Source organism: Periplaneta americana, chromosome 11, assembly GCF_040183065.1.
Source record: "Periplaneta americana isolate PAMFEO1 chromosome 11, P.americana_PAMFEO1_priV1, whole genome shotgun sequence".
NCBI lineage: Eukaryota > Metazoa > Arthropoda > Insecta > Blattodea > Blattidae > Periplaneta > Periplaneta americana.
Window position 1 is genome coordinate 37,607,228 of NC_091127.1, and position 19,985 is coordinate 37,627,212.

At 35.7% G+C, this 19,985-nt stretch overlaps 2 protein-coding genes across 3 annotated transcripts in view; one reads left to right on the forward strand and one right to left on the reverse strand.

Annotated features, from left to right (window-relative positions):
* Positions 1-3,930, forward strand: part of LOC138708948 (pickpocket protein 28-like) — a 37,259-nt gene extending 33,329 nt beyond the window's left edge. The window contains exon 7 of the mRNA XM_069839336.1: positions 2,267-3,930. Coding sequence (XP_069695437.1) covers positions 2,267-2,403 — 137 coding nt within the window. The 3' untranslated portion in view covers positions 2,404-3,930. The remainder of the gene's footprint in view (positions 1-2,266) is intronic.
* A 4,484-nt stretch (positions 3,931-8,414) lies between these two features.
* Positions 8,415-16,854, reverse strand: LOC138708949 (protein IMPACT-like). Of its 2 annotated transcripts, none has more exons than XM_069839338.1 (5): positions 16,634-16,854; positions 13,368-13,600; positions 12,786-13,028; positions 9,981-10,140; positions 8,415-9,727 (listed from the first exon to the last, which is right to left on the reverse strand). In XM_069839338.1, the coding sequence occupies exons 1-5, from the start codon at positions 16,655-16,657 to the stop codon at positions 9,557-9,559; spliced, it is 831 nt and encodes a 276-aa protein (XP_069695439.1). In that variant the 5' UTR covers positions 16,658-16,854; the 3' UTR covers positions 8,415-9,556. The 2 variants fall into 2 exon arrangements, with proteins under 2 accessions (XP_069695439.1, XP_069695438.1); XM_069839337.1 differs by lacking the exon at positions 16,634-16,854 and adding an exon at positions 15,824-15,971.
* Positions 16,855-19,985: the final 3,131 nt, after the last annotated feature.

Here is a 19,985-nt window from a genome sequence, read left to right on the forward strand (position 1 = left end):
TTAAATATCTCCTATACTATTACTGATATTGACAAAATGTTTTCACTAGATTTAAGGGTACATAAGAGCTCACAACCGAGCAACTTGGCTCAGACAGTAGCATTTGAGACTCGCATTTGGGAGGTCCCAAGTTCAAACCCCATGGCCAGTCAATCTGTGGTTTTTCGTGTTTTTCCTCAGTCTCAAAGGCAAATGCCAGTTTGGAAATTTACATACTATGATTCATCACTACCTCAATCACCAATATCATAAACATTAATCAAAATCTAAAATCAGTTGCATGAACACAAGCCATCTACAACACACAGTAGAAACAGGAATTCAACAATAGTAACAATGGCCTACTGGTATACCCAAAGATCCAAAACACTCGATATGACCACAGATGTTAAAGCATGTATAAATAAACTTAACAAAAAAAAAAAAAAAAAAGAGCTCACAAATATAGCCTATAAAGTGAATATTAATATAAAAAAGAGAGTATTTTGAGCACAAAATTTTATTTCTTTAATAGAATAACAGCCATAAGTGTAACAGATAAACCATAGAATAGTAAAGGTCTTTGCAAGTTACTAATGCAAATAGTTAACAAATTATCCCTATTAAATGCCTATATAGTACCAGAAAAACAATAACAGAAAGTGCTGATGTTATTTTGTTTATTGCAATAACAATAGAAAAGTGATGTTATGTTAATTCAGATAGTTATAAATTAACACCTGTATAATGTATTAAAAGTAAGTGGACAGTAATATGGGAATTAAGTAAGACTTTACCCTTCAGATTTATCTTAAGTTCCTTCAACACAACTGTGAAAAGTGAAGTGAGACAAGTGGGCAATAGGCTTGGCGGTCACGCAAATTCTTTCTCACAGCTCCAAATACCCTTGCAAGGCCACGCGATCATATACCTTTTAAATGTTTGTCTTCCCATTTCCTCTTCTTTCATTATGTCATTTTGTACTCATCCTGCCTGTTTTTGTGTTAAAATGCTCATACAATGCTTATTTTATTTCTTACTTCAGCCATGGTCTAGTTTTCTAGTTAAGCCATTCAATTCAATTGTATTATTTCGATGTAACTTAATTTTACTTAAACATTTTGCATAAATATACAAGCAGTTTAAATTAATAAATGTATGCATCTTATATCAATGTTACTGTCATTACAAGTTAATTGTTAATTATATTTAAAAAAAAAGCCAAGTTTATGTTATTTGCTACAGGATACTTCATTTCACTACACTTCGCAACACTTAATTGTATATACAAGCTGGGTCAAAAGTTGCTTTCCCCAATATTCGTTCTTACGTTTCATACCTGTACACATATACAGATGTCATAACTTGAATAAACAAATAACTGGTGTAATAAGTAGTGGGTTTTTACTATTTCTTAGTACATAATTTATATTAATATTTAATAAAATGTACAAAACATATTATACAATTTTGAGGGTAGAAGGTGCATGGAGTCTGTTAAAGAATAGATTGATTACAATAGATCGGACTCCTTTAACAATATATAAATTTTTTTATAATAAAATACAAATAAATTGAATAATTAAAGGAAGAAAATTTCATCTAAATAAGAGGACTCGGGGAAGGATGCAAGAATACTTGCAGCATTACCGCGCTGAATGGCGATACCAATGCGCTGACGTAGATATTGACTGCTTCGAGGGTCCCCAGAAAGCTGCACTAAACTTCTGCCTATGGTGGAGATGAGAGCTTTGGCTTCACTACACCATGATCCAAACGTTTCAACCGCAAAAGGGACAAAAATATAATTATCTGCAAGATGTTTATATTTATGGTGTTTACTGACAGCGACACTTTCTGCTGCAGATCCTGGTGTCTTAGAGGTTGAAGGGGCCAGTGTATCCACACATGTGGAATCCCAAATTAAGGATTTGCCTACACGCCACGGGACTAGAGTCAGACCATCGGGTCTCTTGCCGTCTGAACGGCTGTTTTTCTGATGTCATGTCTTGTTATTGTTGTTTTGTTTTATTGTGTTGGGTTGCATCTCTATGCAATAACTGCTAGTTTCTTGCAATAAATCACAAATTAACAACAGAACGTGTTTTTGTGCTATAGCGTTGGTGGAAGCACAGTTAGAACACATTGTGAATCGAAAAACAGGGCCTCCATTTTGAACAAAATCTGTAAAGGAATGTGTAGTCAAATGTAATTTAATGTAATTAAATGTAAAAGTGTTTGGGGAAAGCGACTTTTAACCCACCCTGCATTATATTATCAATTTTAGGTAGTGCAGGCGGTCTTCTTGGACTCTTCATGGGCTTCAGTCTCCTGAGTCTTGTAGAGATAATCTACTTCTTCACTCTACGACTGTGCTGTCCTAGACACAGGCAGCAAAGTGGTCGTGTTCACATATTCCAATAAATGCATCGTCCTTCATGGAGTATCTACACTTCAAATGTATCAGAAAAATTGGAAATGTTATATGATCAGAATGCAACCTAGCACTACAGGCACTGGAATAAAGACCAACAGGAAGACTGAACAGAAGAGGACCAAAACTAGATGAAGAACCGATTTTTGAGAGAAGAGGAACAGGCAATTTATGACTTACTTTGATTACGTTGACGATGATGATGATGATGATGATGATGATGATTAAATATTTACACATTTTCTTCTAAAAGTTAACATTGAGTCTCGAGAATATTTAGAAGGCAGCTAAGCTTAGTTACAATATAACATTTATCATAACCTCAAATTATGTGTTACGATGGCTGTGCAAATTTTCTATAAAGAGATGCCACTAATGATCAGTGATCTGTATTACATAATCTTAAGTGACCTAAACAAAGCTGTTCGTATTTTGCGAATGTCATAGTGTGCTACATATTATAATTTTACATTCATTATCTCAGGTCTAAATTAAAGTAGAAATCTGCAATTTTTTTATAATTCTGAAGTTCACTAATGTCATGTAGTTTGCAAAATAAAGTTGACTGACTTTTATGCAATAGGATTGGAAATGTGTTTTCTACAAACATTTAACGTTTATATTTTTTTAACTGTTGAGTTTTTCATGGTTTCCAAAGTTTTAAATGTTATGTTTTATTTAACGACGCTCGCAACTGCAGAGGTTATATCAGCGTCGCCAGATGTGCCAGAATTTTGTCCCGCAGGAGTTCTTTTACATGCCAGTAAATCTACTGACATGATCCTGTCGCATTTAAGCACACTTAAATGCCATCGACCTGGCCCGGGATCGAACCCGCAACCTTGAGCATAGAAGGCCAGCGCTATACCAACTCGCCAACCAGATCGACTTTTCCAAAGTTCCTCCAGGCAAATACTGGGATTACATCAATTACAAGGGCCACAATCCACTTTCTTCCCAATCCTACAATCCTTCGTTAACATACTGTACAGTAATTTCGTTGCCCCATCTTACCTTCTGCAATAGGCCTTATTAGAGAAATATAGCAACTGGCGAAATGCACTTCCCTCTATTTAGAGGAAAGACCATTAGAGGCAACTGCTATGAAGTGGAAATGTCTAACAAAAAAAATTAATTATTTCACTTAACTATTTCCTCCCTTTCTGAAAAAGGCCCGAAGGCTTGCATCGCAGCCTGATGCTTATTGTAACAATCTCCTTATTATGGGATGATTGTTGAAGGCCTTAGGATCTTATTCCTGTAAGTACATGATTCACTGCTTGGCATCATCTTATCAATTCAGCTACAACGTATAGGTTTCACAGAAGGTGCCCATTGATATCTTGCAGCCTCCTCAGATCAATAGCAACTGTTCGCAAATCATGTATCATACTACGTCCTGCTGCATCCTATAATGACCTGAACATAGCAGCATTGTAGATACGGTGACAGACCTAATTAGAATTTGAACCTGGGTCTGCTCGTTTCACAGTTGGACATGCTAACCATAGCGATGGACTCACTGAACTTTAATTATAATTCTTAGTTTAGATATGTCAGCATTTTATTATTATTAAAGTCTAATAAACTTTTTTCTTCAACAACTAATATTGATTTATAATCATTTACCTCAAAGTCTTCCTCTAAGAAAGAATGTTTATCACAGACTTCAGATACATACAAATGATTGTTCTTCCTCTGACACATTTCGTCAAGTGAGATGTATTGCTTGATAATAGATGTACATATTTCTATTAAACACACATTATAATCCATTTACAAAGAAGACAGTTACACTAGAGGAATATGGATTTTTTTTTACTTTGTTATTTAACGGCGCTGTATGAAATACTGGATTATTTAACATCGGTGAAATTGGTGATAGTGAGATAATACACTATCTATGAAAAAGTAATTGGGCACTGTTTTTTCCCCTTTAAAACCTCATGGTACCACCTCTTGTTGCTATAACAGCAGCCATCCTGTCAGGCATGCTCTCCACTAGTTTGGGTAGGATATCCACTGGAATGCATCGCCAATCCTCTTGCAACATGGCACTCAGTTGAACAATGAAGTTGGCTCCATATTTCAGCAGCTATTATGCAGTGGTATGCAGACAATAATGTTCACAGGTTGCACTGGCCTGCACAGAGTCCTGATCTCAATCCCACTGAGCACCTTTGGGACGAATTGGACCGGCGACTGAGTCTCGGGAGATCCAGCCAACTTCCATTGTCCAACTGAGTGCCATGTTGCAAGAGGAATGGCAACGCATTCCAGTGACTATCCTACACAAACTAGTTGAGAGCCTGCCTGACAGGGTGGCTATTATACCAACAAGAGGTGGTACCACGAGGTTTTAAAGGGGCAAAAACAGTGCCCAATTACTTTCTGGTAGATAGTGTATTTGGCATGATGAGGCCGAGGATTCGCCATAGATTACCTGACATTCGCCTTAGAGTTGGGAAAAACTTCTCAAAAGATCCAACCAGGTAATTAGCCCAAGTGGAAATCGAACCCTCGCCTGAGCGCAACTCCAGATCAGCAGGCAAACACACTACCACCTGAGCCACACTGGTGGCTATATGTATACTAACTTAAGCATGACGAATTATCTGTCATGTTAAATGGAATGGGTTTTATAGAATACACAGCATAATAAAGTTTCCACATTTTTATTTCTGTATTCTGCATCTCTTTCCATAAATAATATCATTACAAAAATGTTACACATATATTAGCTGCCACAGGAAAAGAACAGATGTATGGTAAAAAGAAGTAGAAACATTATTCATAAATATATTTCCTGTGAGAAGTACAATCATTATTCACCTGAGAAAATCGTTCAATAGAGCATTACAGTATGTGTCAATGACCATATTACAAACTTTTGGATAATGGAAGGCAAAGAGGGGCTCAGAAGAGACAATGTGAGAATAAAAACTCATTCCCTGCAGTCAATGGGCTGCGAGTTAAAATCTAAAATAAATGTGACTATACCCAGACAGTTGTTACCTTGTACCTGACAACTCTGCATAATGTTGGAAGTCAGAGATGCAATGTTACCACAATGACCACTATAAAACAGCTGCCTTCTTATGCGGAGTTTGCTATTCTGCTCCGTTAATTCAAATAGCAATTATTATGTAACTCAGTTTCTTATTAATCTTAAAAAGATCTAATGTTTTTGATGTCCATTGTATTACCTACATATCTATAGGGATGGAAGAAGGTCATATATACGGACAAATTCCTTCTCTTCCTCGTAAAATTGACAAGACATTCATACCAATTGTAACACCTGACTATTTATGTAAAGGTTTCTCACCATGGGAGTTATCATTTTCTGAACAAAGTTGCAATGGTGAGCTTATCTTTACTTTGTATAGATGGTTAAAATATTGAGTAAACAATACTACAACAATAAAGTATTACCCCGCCGTAGAAAGGTATGATAGGGTCGACTGTCTCTTTGGTGAGGTGATATAAAGAAAACACTCCATATAAAACATTAACACTCTCTGTCAACATTTACTAATAACACTTTAGAAAGATGGAAACGAATCAAGGTCTCCCGTAAGAGTACAATCACTGATATTTCACCAACCATCGACACTGGCTTGCCACTAAAGGTCCCTGAACGGCATTTGCCATTACACAAACTAATAACGCCATCTGTACTCATAGTTTTGTAATTATTAGTAGCTTGCTAGAAAAGTCCCAACTTGTCTGATATGGTAGCAATCACTTTTACACAACCAAATATAACCAATATAAAACCCTTGACAAGTGCAAGCTTATTCCGTAATAATCCAATACTCCTTATGAAATCAAACTCCTACTATGAATCATAATAAACTTGACTTTACTAATATTTCAAACCCCGTTTAGGTTCCTGGTATGCCAGTCTCGAAATCAACTCAATAATGATCTCTCTTTGACACTCATACCTCTATATACACACAGCATACATCACCGCAGCTCGGTTACGTTTCCGCATGGAGTAAGTCACGAACCCTGTTCGATCCCAGACTACAGCACTCCACTTTCCTCCCGAACTGGGTTATCCACGGTTCCCTCACAGATAGTCAATACACCAACTCACAGCTCTCCCCAGCTGTGGTCCAACCTTCCTCAACGAGTCGCTCCCCGAGACTGCACTCAAAACGAAATTCCCCCCCCAAAACGCAAACAGTATGATAATGCTCCCCCAAAACAGACGCCAAAAGCAAAATGGCCAATGCGAAACCAATCTCAAGTCACGTGATCACAAAGTTCGCTCCTTATACGTCCGGAATAATAGAGCAAAAATGGAAGAAAAGAAACAAGCTATCTAAAGGAGAAAGAAAGACTAAAAATGGAGAAGAAGTAAAGCCATCTACAAAAAGGTGAGGTAAACTAATGCTAAAAAGAAAATAATGAGAATAGAAAAAAAGAAAGAAAGAAAGGAAAAAGAAAGAAATGAACCAAGTGTGCTGAAACAAAATGGCACAATGTCTTTTTTTGCGACATTTCACAAAAAATTATTAACTTTATAACATTAACATACAAATGACGCACGTGGTACTAGTAACACCATGTAACACAGCATGTAGTAAGCCAACAACACAGCAGTGCTTCGCATAGCAGCAAGAGCAGCTGACAGAAAGGCTACTGTACAATGTTAAACTTTTTCATAAGGTGGATTGCAAATGCAAATAACAACTGCCAAGTGCAAGGTTACAACGACCCGGGTATAAAATACCAACAAACTAGGTAAATCCTCATTTGTGCATGTGGATGGGCATGCATGGACACACGAGATTTTTCTTTTCATGTTGCTGTGATACTAAAGTTTGTACATTGTGTTCAATAGTGAATGTAATCTTATGGCTATTGGAAAAGTTAGTACCAAAATAATGGTAAAACATTCCTTGTGCAATGGACATCCTGTCCATGAAGTAGCCATTGAAATCTTCTGGGTATTGGAAGAACTTCTGATCTGCAAGTAAATTTACCCGGTATGACAGGCAACTTAACAAACATGCAAGCAACATGGATTACGTGGCTTCCTGGTATATTAAATGCAATTATTTTGAGTCATTTCCGAATGTTAGTTCTCATTCTCAAACTTCACAGGCCCTAAAATTTTGGGATGTAACAAGAGATCAGAAATACATGCACTATAAAGTAGTATTGCTAGTTCGTATATATTTAACCACAGACTCACGCATCTACTACCAGATAAATACTTACTTAACTGTGGTGTGAGAAGCAATGCATATTATGTCCAATCACAAAAGTCTTTAAAGAAGATAAAAAAAACCGCATGCGCACGCGCACACGCACACGCACACACACACACACACACACAGCAGAACAGGACATAAAATTCCCGTCCTTTGCGAGAATCACAAATACTTTGCTAATTCCTGCACTTTGTGAGAACCAATCATATTCAATGATCGATGTAGCAGCCTCCATGACAATCACTTCTTGTATTTCTTGTGAAGTGTGTGGTGTCAGTGCTATTACAGTGAAGAGATAGAATTTTTCACCATTACTGTATATATCATTAGAAAACAAAGGTCGTGAAAAGGAAAACGCTTTCTCTAGCTTAAAAGATCTTTGCCTATATTTTGTCTCTTGAATGTATATTATGCTTTTGTCCATATTCATTTAATGCATATGTCATTTATTTGGGGACATAATAAGAAAATTGCTTTGAGACCTTTACAAATTATTCAAAATAGAGCTTTAAGAAATTTATTGGGTTTTCATTATTTGACTCCAGTTAAATATCTATAACAATTTTCTTTCGTTCTTCCAGTTGAATCAATTATCAAATTAGGTGCTGTCATTTTCATGTACAAAGTTATTAACAATTTAATACAGAGTAATATTTCATTTCAGTTTAATAAAGATATACATACTTATTTAACAAGACAAAAAGACAATATATTTTTTTTTTTCAGCATAGCTCAGTAACTTATGGAATGAAAAGACTTAACCATATTTTAACAACAACTTTTAACCAACTTTCTTTAGAATATAGAATTTTACCAAATTGCCGGTGTTTTAAGAATTGTTTAAAAATACGTTTTTGGGAAGATTATTTATTTTAATTCTCAGTTGATTTATTTATTTCATGGTTTCAAACTTTTTCTTCTTTCTGCCCAAAACTTTATGTCCTCTTATTATTTGTTCTTATTTTGCTTTCTTTCTTGTGTTATTGTTTGTTTTCACAGACTGTAGTTTCATGACGTTTTCAATTACATTGTATAACATATGTATTTGTTCTTGTATAGCCCCTACATAAGAGTTATACTCGTTGGGGCATACTCAATAATAATAATAAAAAAAAACCGTTAATTTAATTCGTGAAAGGGGAAAAAATCCAAATGCTAAAATATCCGAGAAGCCGATAAGACTTGATTGGCACCCAGCTTTCCCTTATGTTTTCCATTTTTTGTGCAATATTGTCCTTAATTTACTTACTGTAGCTTTTTTTGCAAATAAATTGCATTTTTGCAAAAGTATTCAAATATTTTTAAACAAAAGTAGCAAATCATTATTTAGAGTCAAGCGCCATTTAAGGTTAATTATTCCGTGTTCCCAGAAAAACGTTAAATAGAGGTTTTACTGTAGTTATTTAAGCCTTTTCTTCCAATTTTATGTAAACCCCCTATTTAAGGAAAAGAAAAGTAATCCCTCAGAGATTCGTTAAAAAGGGGTTCTGCTGTATATAGCAGCAATACTGTTTTATTTTTTTATTTTAGTAGGTTATTTTACGACGCTTTATCAACAGCTTAGGTTATTTAGCGTCTGAATGAGATGAAGGTGATAATGCCGGTGAAATGAGTCTGGGATCCAGCACCGAAAGTTACCCAGCATTTGCTCATCTTGGGATGAGGGAAAACCCCGGAAAAAACCTCAACCAGGTAACTTGCCCCGACCAGGAATCGAACCCGGGCCACCTGGTTTCGCAGCCAGACGCGCTGACCGTTACTCCACAGGTGTGGACACTGTTTTATAGTGCATACATTTCTGATCCCTAAACATAACTGAAACATTCTGCATTTATTTCCTCTATTAAACCAAAATAATTTACAATCACATCTTTATACAGTATTTCATCCCAGCCATTAATGAAGTAACTTTTAGCTATGAGTTCTTCTTCTTGCCCTTCTTTGGTTGATTAGCAGACTCTATCAAGCCAGCCAGATCTAAAACTTGTCTGGCAGCATTGTTTATATGTCTAAAACGGTCAGGACCTAGGTGAACACCTCCATACCAACGTGTCACAACCACCATTACATTCTGTAAGCCTAAAATCTAAAACAAAGAAAAAGAAAATAATATGCACCCCATCAAAAAAAAATATAAAGACAAAGGTTTCCACTTCAGAAATTAAATTATTAACTATTTCTACTTAAACAGGTACAGCAACGTGAAAGACAGCCAATCGTAAAATTAATATTCATTTTGGGCCAGATTAGGTAACTAAATATGCCTTCCCATAGTAACTTAATGATCTATGAAGACTTAATTCCATATTTCTATATCTTTAATGTTAATTTCAAATTACCTGCAGCAAGTGGAGCAGTCGACCCCCTGCCTGTGCTTCTCCATCATCATTGCAGTCTTGAACGGAGCATTTCGTATCCTCTTTATAAATGCGATATGCATATATGTTGTGTGTAGCATTGGCTACTTTCTTGTTCTTATAAAGTTCTTCAAGCACCAATCTGTAATATATTCACGCATCAAGTGATTATAGGTTGCTATATAAATGTCCACCACTATGAAACAGTGGTCAATCAGCTTGACTGAAAAATTAGCGAGTCTCGGTTCAAATCACAGTTACGATTCCTCCCCCCCCCCCACCCAATTACCAGAACAATGGAAGGAGTCCATAATCGTACCTAGCTTTAAGAAGGGGGACAAGACTAACTGTAGTAACTTTAGAGGAATATCACTTTTGTTGATGTCGTACAAAATTTTGTCCAATACTCTTTTGAGAAGATTAACTCCATATGTAGATGAAATTATTGGGGATCATCAGTGTGGTTTTAGGCGTAATAGATCAACTATTGACCAGATATTTTGTATTCGACAGATAATGGAGAAAAATGGGAGTATAAGGGTACAGTGCATCAGTTATTCATAGATTTCAAAAAGGCATATGACTCGGTTAAGAGAGAAGTTTTATATGATATTCTTATTAAATTTGGTATTCCCAAGAAACTAGTTCCATTAATTAAAATGTGTCTCGGTGAAACGTACAGCAGAGTTCGTATAGGTCAGTTTCTGTCAGATGCGTTTCCAATTCACTGTGGGCTAAAGCAAGGAGATGCACTATCACCTTTACTTTTTAACTTTGCTCTAGAGTATGCCATTAGGAAAGTCCAGGATAACAGAGAGGGTTTGGAATTGAATGGGTTACATCAGCTGCTTGTCTATGTGAATGACGTGAATAAGTTAGGAGAAAATTCACAAACGATTAGGGAAAACACGGGAATTTTACTGGAAGCAAGTAAAGAGATAGGTTTGGAAGTAAATCCCGAAAAGACAAAGTATATGATTATGTCTCGTGACGAGAATATTGTACGAAATGGAAATATAAAAATTGGAAATTTATCCTTTGAAGAGGTGGAGAAGTTCAAATATCTTGGAGCAACAGTAACAAATATAAATGATACTCGGGAGGAAATTAAACACAGAATAAATATGGGAAATGCCTGTTATTATTCGGTTGAGAAGCTTTTATCATCCAGTCTGCTGTCAAAAAATTTGAAAGTTAGAATTTATAAAACAGTTATATTACCGGTTGTTCTTTATGGTTGTGAAACTTGGACTCTCACTTTGAGAGAGGAACATAGGTTAAGGGTGTTTGAGAATAATGTGCTTAGGAAAATATTTAGGGCTAAGAGGGATGAAGTTACAGGAGAATGGAGAAAGTTACACAACACTGAACTGCACGCATTGTATTCTTCACCTGACATAATTAGGAACATTAAATCCAGATGTTTGAGATGGGCAGGGCATGTAGCACGTATGGGCAAATCCAGAAATGTATATGAAGTGTTAGTTGGGAGGCCGAGACATAGATGGGAAGATAATATTAAAATGGATTTGAGGAAGGTGGGATATGATGATAAAGAATGGATTAATCTTGCTCAGGATAGGAACCAATGGCGGGCTTATGTGAGGGCGGCAATGAACCTCCGGGTTCCTTAAAAGCCAGTAAGTAAGTAAGTAAGGAAGTTGCTCACAAATATCACCTTAAAAGCATAATGTAATAAGAGTTTTGTTATGTAATATCAGTTACACTTAAAACAGATACAGTACCTAGGTAACTTTGCTTTGTACTGTAATATTGTTTTGATTAGTTTATTGATTACTTTTGTAAGGCTAAAGATACCATCAATATCAATTCCAACTTATCATGTCATACTCAATCTCTTTCTTTGGAATATCACTTTCTTTATGAATGATGTGTTTCATCCACTTAATACAGTATAATATTATACTACTATGGAATTTAAGTGAATATTCCTTCTTAACTCTCTATTATGTTATTAAGATTTAAAAAACAACTGCAATATTAAGAAATCAGTGTTAGTACTTTTGTTTTACAGACAATATAGATAGTATTAAACAGAAAGAAGCCATATAAAAATAACGACATAAAATTTCACGTTCCGTTTGAAGTTTGTGCACCACTATTTTCTTAATCCAACAGGTTGCTTATTCATATACACAACCCTTCCTCTTTCCATACTTAGCGCTTGCTGCCCGCGCACAACGTCAAGGTCAGAAAAATGCGCTTGCTTTGACATCACTGATCTAGTACTTAGTATTTTTTTTTCAATCTAAAAACTTATCTTTAAAATAATGGACTACAAAACCATTATACAGGGTGATTCAGTGACTATGTTACAAGCTTTTAGGGATGACAGAGGAGACAATTAGGGAAAACTTTCATATAGGAACCTACGTTCGGAAACATTCTTTTTGGTAGTTACAAACCTAGATATTTTAGTCAGTGTAACCAGCTAGAATCGAACTCAAGGCTATCCTTTTGAAATTTGGTTGCAGATGGCCATTCCTGCAAATGTTTGTGATTTTTCATAAACATGGTATAAGCTAGCTGGCATCATAAATGATATTTTGACTGATTAAATTCAGCTTGATGGATAAATCCAAAGTTCGCACAATAGTGCTACAAATATTAACAAAAAGAAAAAAATGAAGTATATCATTACTTGTAACAACAACTTTACACCCATGAATTAAGAAGCTGTGTATTTACAGAATAACTAATTAATATTTAAATCATGACCAAATCAATAATGCTACGTCATTTTAGATGGGATGTTGGTATACTTACGACACTTCTTCTGCAGAGAAGACAAAAGCTGCATGACCTTGAAAGACACTTTTTCTATCTGTGATGGTATCACCATGGATGATTTCGGGACCAGCTGTACTCTTAGTCTTGGTGTCTGAACATTCTGTTGGTAGGTCCACGACACACTCTTCTTCCTCTGAAGATGCCTGTAGCTGCAGCTGCTGGAGGAGTTCTCGTACTTTTTCCACCCATTGAAAAATCACGGTTTCTCCAATGTTCTCCCTGAAAATAATAATTTATACAGTTTTTTTTTTTTGTTAGTTCATGCTATTTATGCATCGTTATAATGGAAAGTAAATGAAACAAATTAACTATCAGGCAGAAAGTGAAAATAATAGGGGATGTAGAGGCTAATCCTCAAACAGCACTATCACACTATGGCAAAAAAAAGCATGAGTTCACCTGCAGTTTCATTTCCTTTATTGAACAAATAAACATCTTTGAAAAAGTGTAGGCTCTTTTATTTTTTGGTCAATGATATCAATCAATTAACATTATCTAGAGTTCCAAAGTTATCACAATAAGAGGAAGATATATACATAAAATAATGTCAATACCTACAAATAAACTTCGTCCAGTTGTGTAGAAATGGTTTGTTTATCTTGCGCACTTAGAGTAGGTGCTGATAATTGATATTGTGGTGGACTTGCTGAAGGATAATCAGCAGGCACTGTTATATAAAGTACTGCCGATTGTGTTCCTTCTTCTATTCTAATGCTATAAGCACGGTTTGCCTCATCCTCAGTTTTCCATTCATTGCCATAAATAGAAGACAGGGCTTCTATCTCTTCAACCTGTAAGGAAAGACTAGTTCTATGACAATTTATCACATATCTATCTCAAAATCATCTTATGGTTAAGAAATAGTATTAAGTTCAGTTGCTGAAATAAAAATAAAATTACCGTACAATTCAATTTTAAAACCAGAGATTCATAAAAATATGTATTATCACTTACAAATAGAGAAATAAATTATAGTTATCTTTGTTACTTGTTTTAAAAAAAACTCCCATTCACTATTCACTAAAACAAGTTCAGTTGTTATTGAAATATAAATAAAATTTCAATTATTTTTAAAAGCAGAGATAATGATGTAAATTATATTGTACTTCTAAGTACAGAAATGAACTGTTATTTACAAAAAAAAAAGTGTCATTCCATGTTAAATAGAATCAAATAGGTAGGTAATGATTTTCGGATCTCCGAATTTTTAAAACTCTATCAGTGTAATCTAACGGACAAAATATAAAAGGCAATCATAGTTTTATTTGCCACAGAAAAGCATATTTTCGTTTTTATTGATTATTATCTAAGTTTTCACTTCTTCATTTAACTGCATATCTCCGGTTGTATTCATCATAGATAATTACTGTATAGGTCAGTCAATTTGAAGCTAACAGAAATACTTTTTCTAAAATATTCTTTATCGAATTAAAAATATACTGTAAATCATTATTACGCATTTCATTTTTATAAAATTATACTTTAATCTTAGGCGATGTTTTAAAATTCTAGAAAAAATACCATGTAATTCCCTCATAGCCATTAAATAACACCACAAAATTAAAAGATGAAATTCCTATACGCTAGTTCTATCGAAATTAAATTATTTATCAGATCGGGTGCAAAGCATGGATGTGTGCACAGACTCCTAAATGTACATCACTGGCTCAGGCTAAGTCCTTGAAGCAATACGCATGTAATAGGTAGTTAACACTTTTATTATTACATAGTTTAGAGTTTCGCATGAACACAAAATAATTATTCACGAAGTTCAAATTGAATAGCTATAAAGAAAAATCACATAATGGATAACACAGTACGTCTACATCAGTCTGTATAAATAAGAACATGCTCCCTTCATTTTCAAAAGAGTTCCATTTGGTTGGTAACTCTGTTTTCGATAATGGGATAAAGGAATGGAACTTTGTGCTACATACTAGTTTTGTTTTCTCATATCTAACTTACAGTTCAGAACTTTACTATGTTCTGGTGTTGAACATGCAGGAATTCTGAGAAGTCTTATAAGCAGAGGAAATACTTTCTGCAGTAACGGAAAAATTCTTCCCCAAGTTATTCCTCACAAAAATAACGTTGGGCACAAGCACTTAAGCTACTTTAACTGAATAAGGATGTAAAATCTAGTAGAGTTTCTGGATAGCTCAGTCGGTAGAGCATTGACGCGCTCAGCCAAAGGTCCTGGGTTCGATACTCAGCTTTGGAACAATTTTTCCCTTGAAATTATTCATATCAGATTTGCATAATACACGTCACTGTTCGTTAACAGGAAACCACAATTTAAGTCACACAGTATAGTGTGCACTCAAAGCTGGGTCTTTGACGTCTTGTCAACCCACTTGAGGTATGTGGATATAAAGAGAATAATTGAGCCGGAGTCTGGTAGAGTTCCTGGTAGCTCAGTCGGTAGAGCACTGGTATGCTCAGCCAAAGATCCCGGGTACCATACCCGCTGCCAGAACAATTTTTTTTCCCTTGAAATTACCCAAGTCAGCTTTACAGGGAGATATACTTGGAAGCCAGATTTGAGTGTAAAATCCGAGTTGTACAACTAAATAGGCCTGTAGCACCACACAGCTTAACATATAACCAATGAGCATTTAAGGAGTCCGGTCTTCATTCTTGGATACACTCTTTTAACACTTCTATAATCACTGAAGAATGTTACTGAACAGGACTCGGAGGATGACGCAAATAACATCGAAACTAGTCAATCAGGTAATTTTCCATCAAAATTATATTTATACAGTGAAGTAGTATTACGTATTCAATAACGTACATCAGTGACGCCAGTCTTCTTTATAATAATGAAGACTTAAAAGAATAGAAATTGTTTTGTGCAAGTTCTTCAGCTATAAGGCTATGACAGTAATAGGCTTGGATATATAATTTAGAAATTTAAATGACAAAACCATCAAAGCTGTTCTCATCATTTTAAGGTGTCTTTTATGCTCTTGACCTTTAATCCTAACTACAAATGGGATCATATTATCTTATACTTTAACATGATGTGGCTTGGATTCCATTCCATCCGTTGTATTCCATAGAATCTTATCTTGTAGCTTTGAGATGAACACAAATCAAAAGTTACACAAAAATACAGGTGAAACGAGCGTTGAGGGACTTCCGCCGATTTTGGAAGACACCAACGCACTTGAACTGCCAACATAGGAAACAACAAATCACACTCAATCGCTTTCACCTTCATCTTGACGAGATAATAAAAGCCTAACCAAACCTAAGTGCGTCGGTGTCTATTCCAAAATCGGCGGAAGTCCCTCAACGCTCGATTAACCTTTATTATTTCTTGATTTCTGCTATGGGCATATTAATTTTCCAAGATCAGGTTAGGTTATGTTTGATCGGATTAACTTAGGCTTTATAGAGATTGAAAGCTGAAGTCTTCATAAGTTGCATGTTTACGCACTATATCTGAACGCAAGTAATCTCATGGTTTGGTTGCAGCGTTTCACGTCACTCAATCTGCACTTTGTAACACACTTTTTTTTTTTTTTCATTACGATAAAACTGACACAGAAATCTGCATTTTGTCTTTTAACTTCCAATAAGTGTTATTTGCGAAAAAAAAAATGGGCAAAATTACTGGTGAAAATACCACAGAAGTGCAATTTCTGTTCCAGCCAGCGCTAAATTATAACCTAAATAAATACTCGCTAGGATATGCTTGCAAAGGTGACACTTTCAGTGAGAATAGAGCACGTGCGTCATAAACATTTTGACAATGTTTATTTTGTATCGTCTCAAAAATGCGCCTGTTTCCATGTGCCTTAAAATGTCTGTACACTAACCTGCCGAGATAAATTATCAACCATATTTCAGCACTATAAATTACATTGCCAATACAAAATATATCACAAGGAACTACTTGGCTCGCACATCCCATATTACACACAGTCCGTCTTTCAACTTTTATATAATTATCATTTCTAATTCGATCAGTCCATTCCACAAGGCATGAAGCCCGGAGTCACGTAACCACGTGTTTCAGCATCAGCACTGATTTTAATTCGAGATATTCAATCTCGCCAAGACGGTCTCGATCTCGCTTACGCTTTCTCGATTACTTCGAGAAGTCGAGACATGCGCACACCTCCCACCTCCAATAATTTATTTCGAGGAAACAGTGGCCCCCTCCCCGGAATTTTTTTATTTTGTCAATATCAGGAAGTAATAATTGTACACATCCGGAGTAATGATTAACATGTCTCACTGTGAAACAAGCGGGCCTGGGTTCACAACCTGGTTGGAACAAGATACCAGTTGGGTTCCCCCCCCCCCCCGAGGTTTCCTAAAAGTTCTAGATCCAGAAACCATTAATTTCCGAGATATATCTCATCACTATGCCCACCAACAGAATATATCTGGTACATTTGAAACCTCGTTTATTACTGAGAGATTTAATGGCCGTGCATATCTCCATTTTTCAACATGAGCTATGCAACCTTTTGGATGTGCCTCTTTGGAAAAGGCAGCTGCTGTAATTCATGCATGACAAAGCATCGGCTCGCTTTCATTTGAACATTCGAGAGTCCTTACGCACAAACTTTTTTTTTTTTTGTCTGAAGATATTTGAAATGTTTTAAATGTTCCAGCCCTTTTGATAATGATAACTCTGGGAATGCATTGTCAATGAATTAGTGACAAAGCAAGGATATTTGTACGATTGTCAATGTGCAAATGTGCTGATGCCTGTCTTATTATGAATAGTGGCCATATTGAGCACATGTTTTAACGTTCTCTTTCTCCAGTGCATATTGGATGTTATGTTAACCCAGAGCACCTGTACTGATGAGACATAATAAAACCCCAGAACTTCTTGCATTGTTTCATTGTCCTGTACTCACCCCTCCAGTTTGTACCTATAATTTATTATGAAACATTCTGTAAACATATTTATGACAAAAGAAAACACGTGTGTGCTTGCACGCATACTCTCTCTCTCTCTCCTCCTCCCTCCCACCCCCCCTCTCTCTCTCATACACACATGTAAATTTGTAGCAGCCTTTAAAACAAAAAACTGCGAGAGCTAAAAGTTTTCTTATTTCACACATATTCATAAAATTGTTTTAATATAGCTAGTAGATATAACTATAAGATTTGAAGTTATGAAATGTGGCAACACCTATTTCTTTGATGTCCTTGTCTTTTCCCTTGGCGAGAGGTTTAGGCCTCTTAAATGGTGCTGAGTGAGGATAGTGTGTGAGTGGTGTGGGGTAGGTTTGTGAAGGACAGGGAGCGACACTACCGCTAAGCTATTTGAGACAAGATTTCAAATCTGTTTGTCATACAGTACATTAATCAAGACAGTCATGTTTCGAGTGTGATGTAGATTCATTGAGCTACCTTTGAAGTGCTGCAGCATGAGCAATATTAAACACAGTAAAATGTACTACAGCTTTTGTGTTTTAAACTTAGTGAAAATACTTGGTCACAATGATCAAAAGTATCCACCACAAAATGTTGGAAATATTCACTATTTGTCAACAGTAAATACTTCAATCTCTGAAAATAAAACACTATTCTCTTATTCATATTTGGACATTCGAGGTGCAGTCAAAAAGTTTCCACACTAGTTGAATAAAAGATCAATAGTTTAACTCTTGATTTATTGAAGTCTCTCCTATTCGTAGCTTCCTTCTGCAGCTAAACTATGGCAGCAATGCTTCTGCCATTTTTTTAAATATCCCTACAAATCCCCCCCCCCCCCTTTTGATACTTTTTGAAGTAATGTTATGATCTGTATGAATTTCATTAATATCCTGAAGTCAGCATTCTTTGAGCATTGTTTTCAGTTGTGGGGAGGTGGACATTATGGTGAGTGATCAGTGAAGTTGGGAGGAAGGAGACAATTATTTTGCTTTTGGTGAACAAACAACACTGTATAGTCTGAAATGTTATGACACAGTAGAAAATCATGTGCTTCCCTCAAATGTAGCCATTCTCGTATTTTCTCTAAGCATCTCAAAACACCCTTTTAATAAACTAGGTTTCAACTTAGGTAAAACCAGGTGATATGATGCACCTTTTTTGAAAATATGCGCAAAATATAACACACTTTGGTTAACAATGTGGCAATACAAAATATATCTTGCACATTACATACATTTATGAACTGAAGGGTTCCAAATACATTTGTTGGCACATTTGTTATAAGAATTCAACAAAACTGTTGTTGCTGTTTTGTTATCTAATGCTGGGCTTTGGCAATGAAGCCATTAGCATTCTTGCTCTCTAATATTTCTCTGTGGTGGATCCATCAGGTAGAACTTCACAGGTTATGAGATGATCTTCAGTCATTTCTTCTTCTTTGTTGCATAGAGGGCAATTTGGATTTGTGTAAATTCCTATTTTATTCAAGTGTTTGGCCAAATAATCGTGTTCTGTAAGCAGTCTGTATTTTGCTACTGCAAATTTACGTGGGATTTCTGGAATAATTTCTGGTTTTTTTATTAAAATGCTCCAAAACTAAAATTAAATTTTCTGCTATATCTTCCACACTGCGTCAGTGATATTAGCCATAGGAGGTGGATGATATGGCTCATGAAAAATAAAACTGAATTTAACAGCAAAATAGACAAAATACAAAAATTAAATTCAACAATGAATTACTTGTAAAATAACACTTATTCTAACCAGCCATCTATTGTAAGAGTATTAACATGCCATTGTCATTTAGCAATTTTCAGTTTTTTCTTCCTATTTTCCAGTCTGCTACACAAATTGCATTTATCTTCATAAACAGTACAACTTTCTTGAAGTTATTTATCACAATGTTTACATTTAATCCAATGGCTGCAAAAGGGGTATCTGTCGGATACAGGGAGGAGAGCCATTAATCCTTCCCATTGAAGGCTTTAAGGAACCAACCTGGACAAATACAATGTCCCATCCCTACCTTCCCGTGGTGCAGCTGTTAGTAAGCATAATTTTACAAGCTGAACTAAAGGGAGGGGCTACTCATCAATTAGCACTGGTCAGCTTGATGAGTTAATGACCGAATTTTGTATAATTTTCCTCTATTCAATACCTAATTTCCTCTTTACCCTTTCCTATCCAGTCCTGTGACTCAACTCTTACTTTCTTCGACCCCGAAGGCATTAAAGCATTCGAGGCCTAGGGGTTCATTTCCCTTTCCTTCCT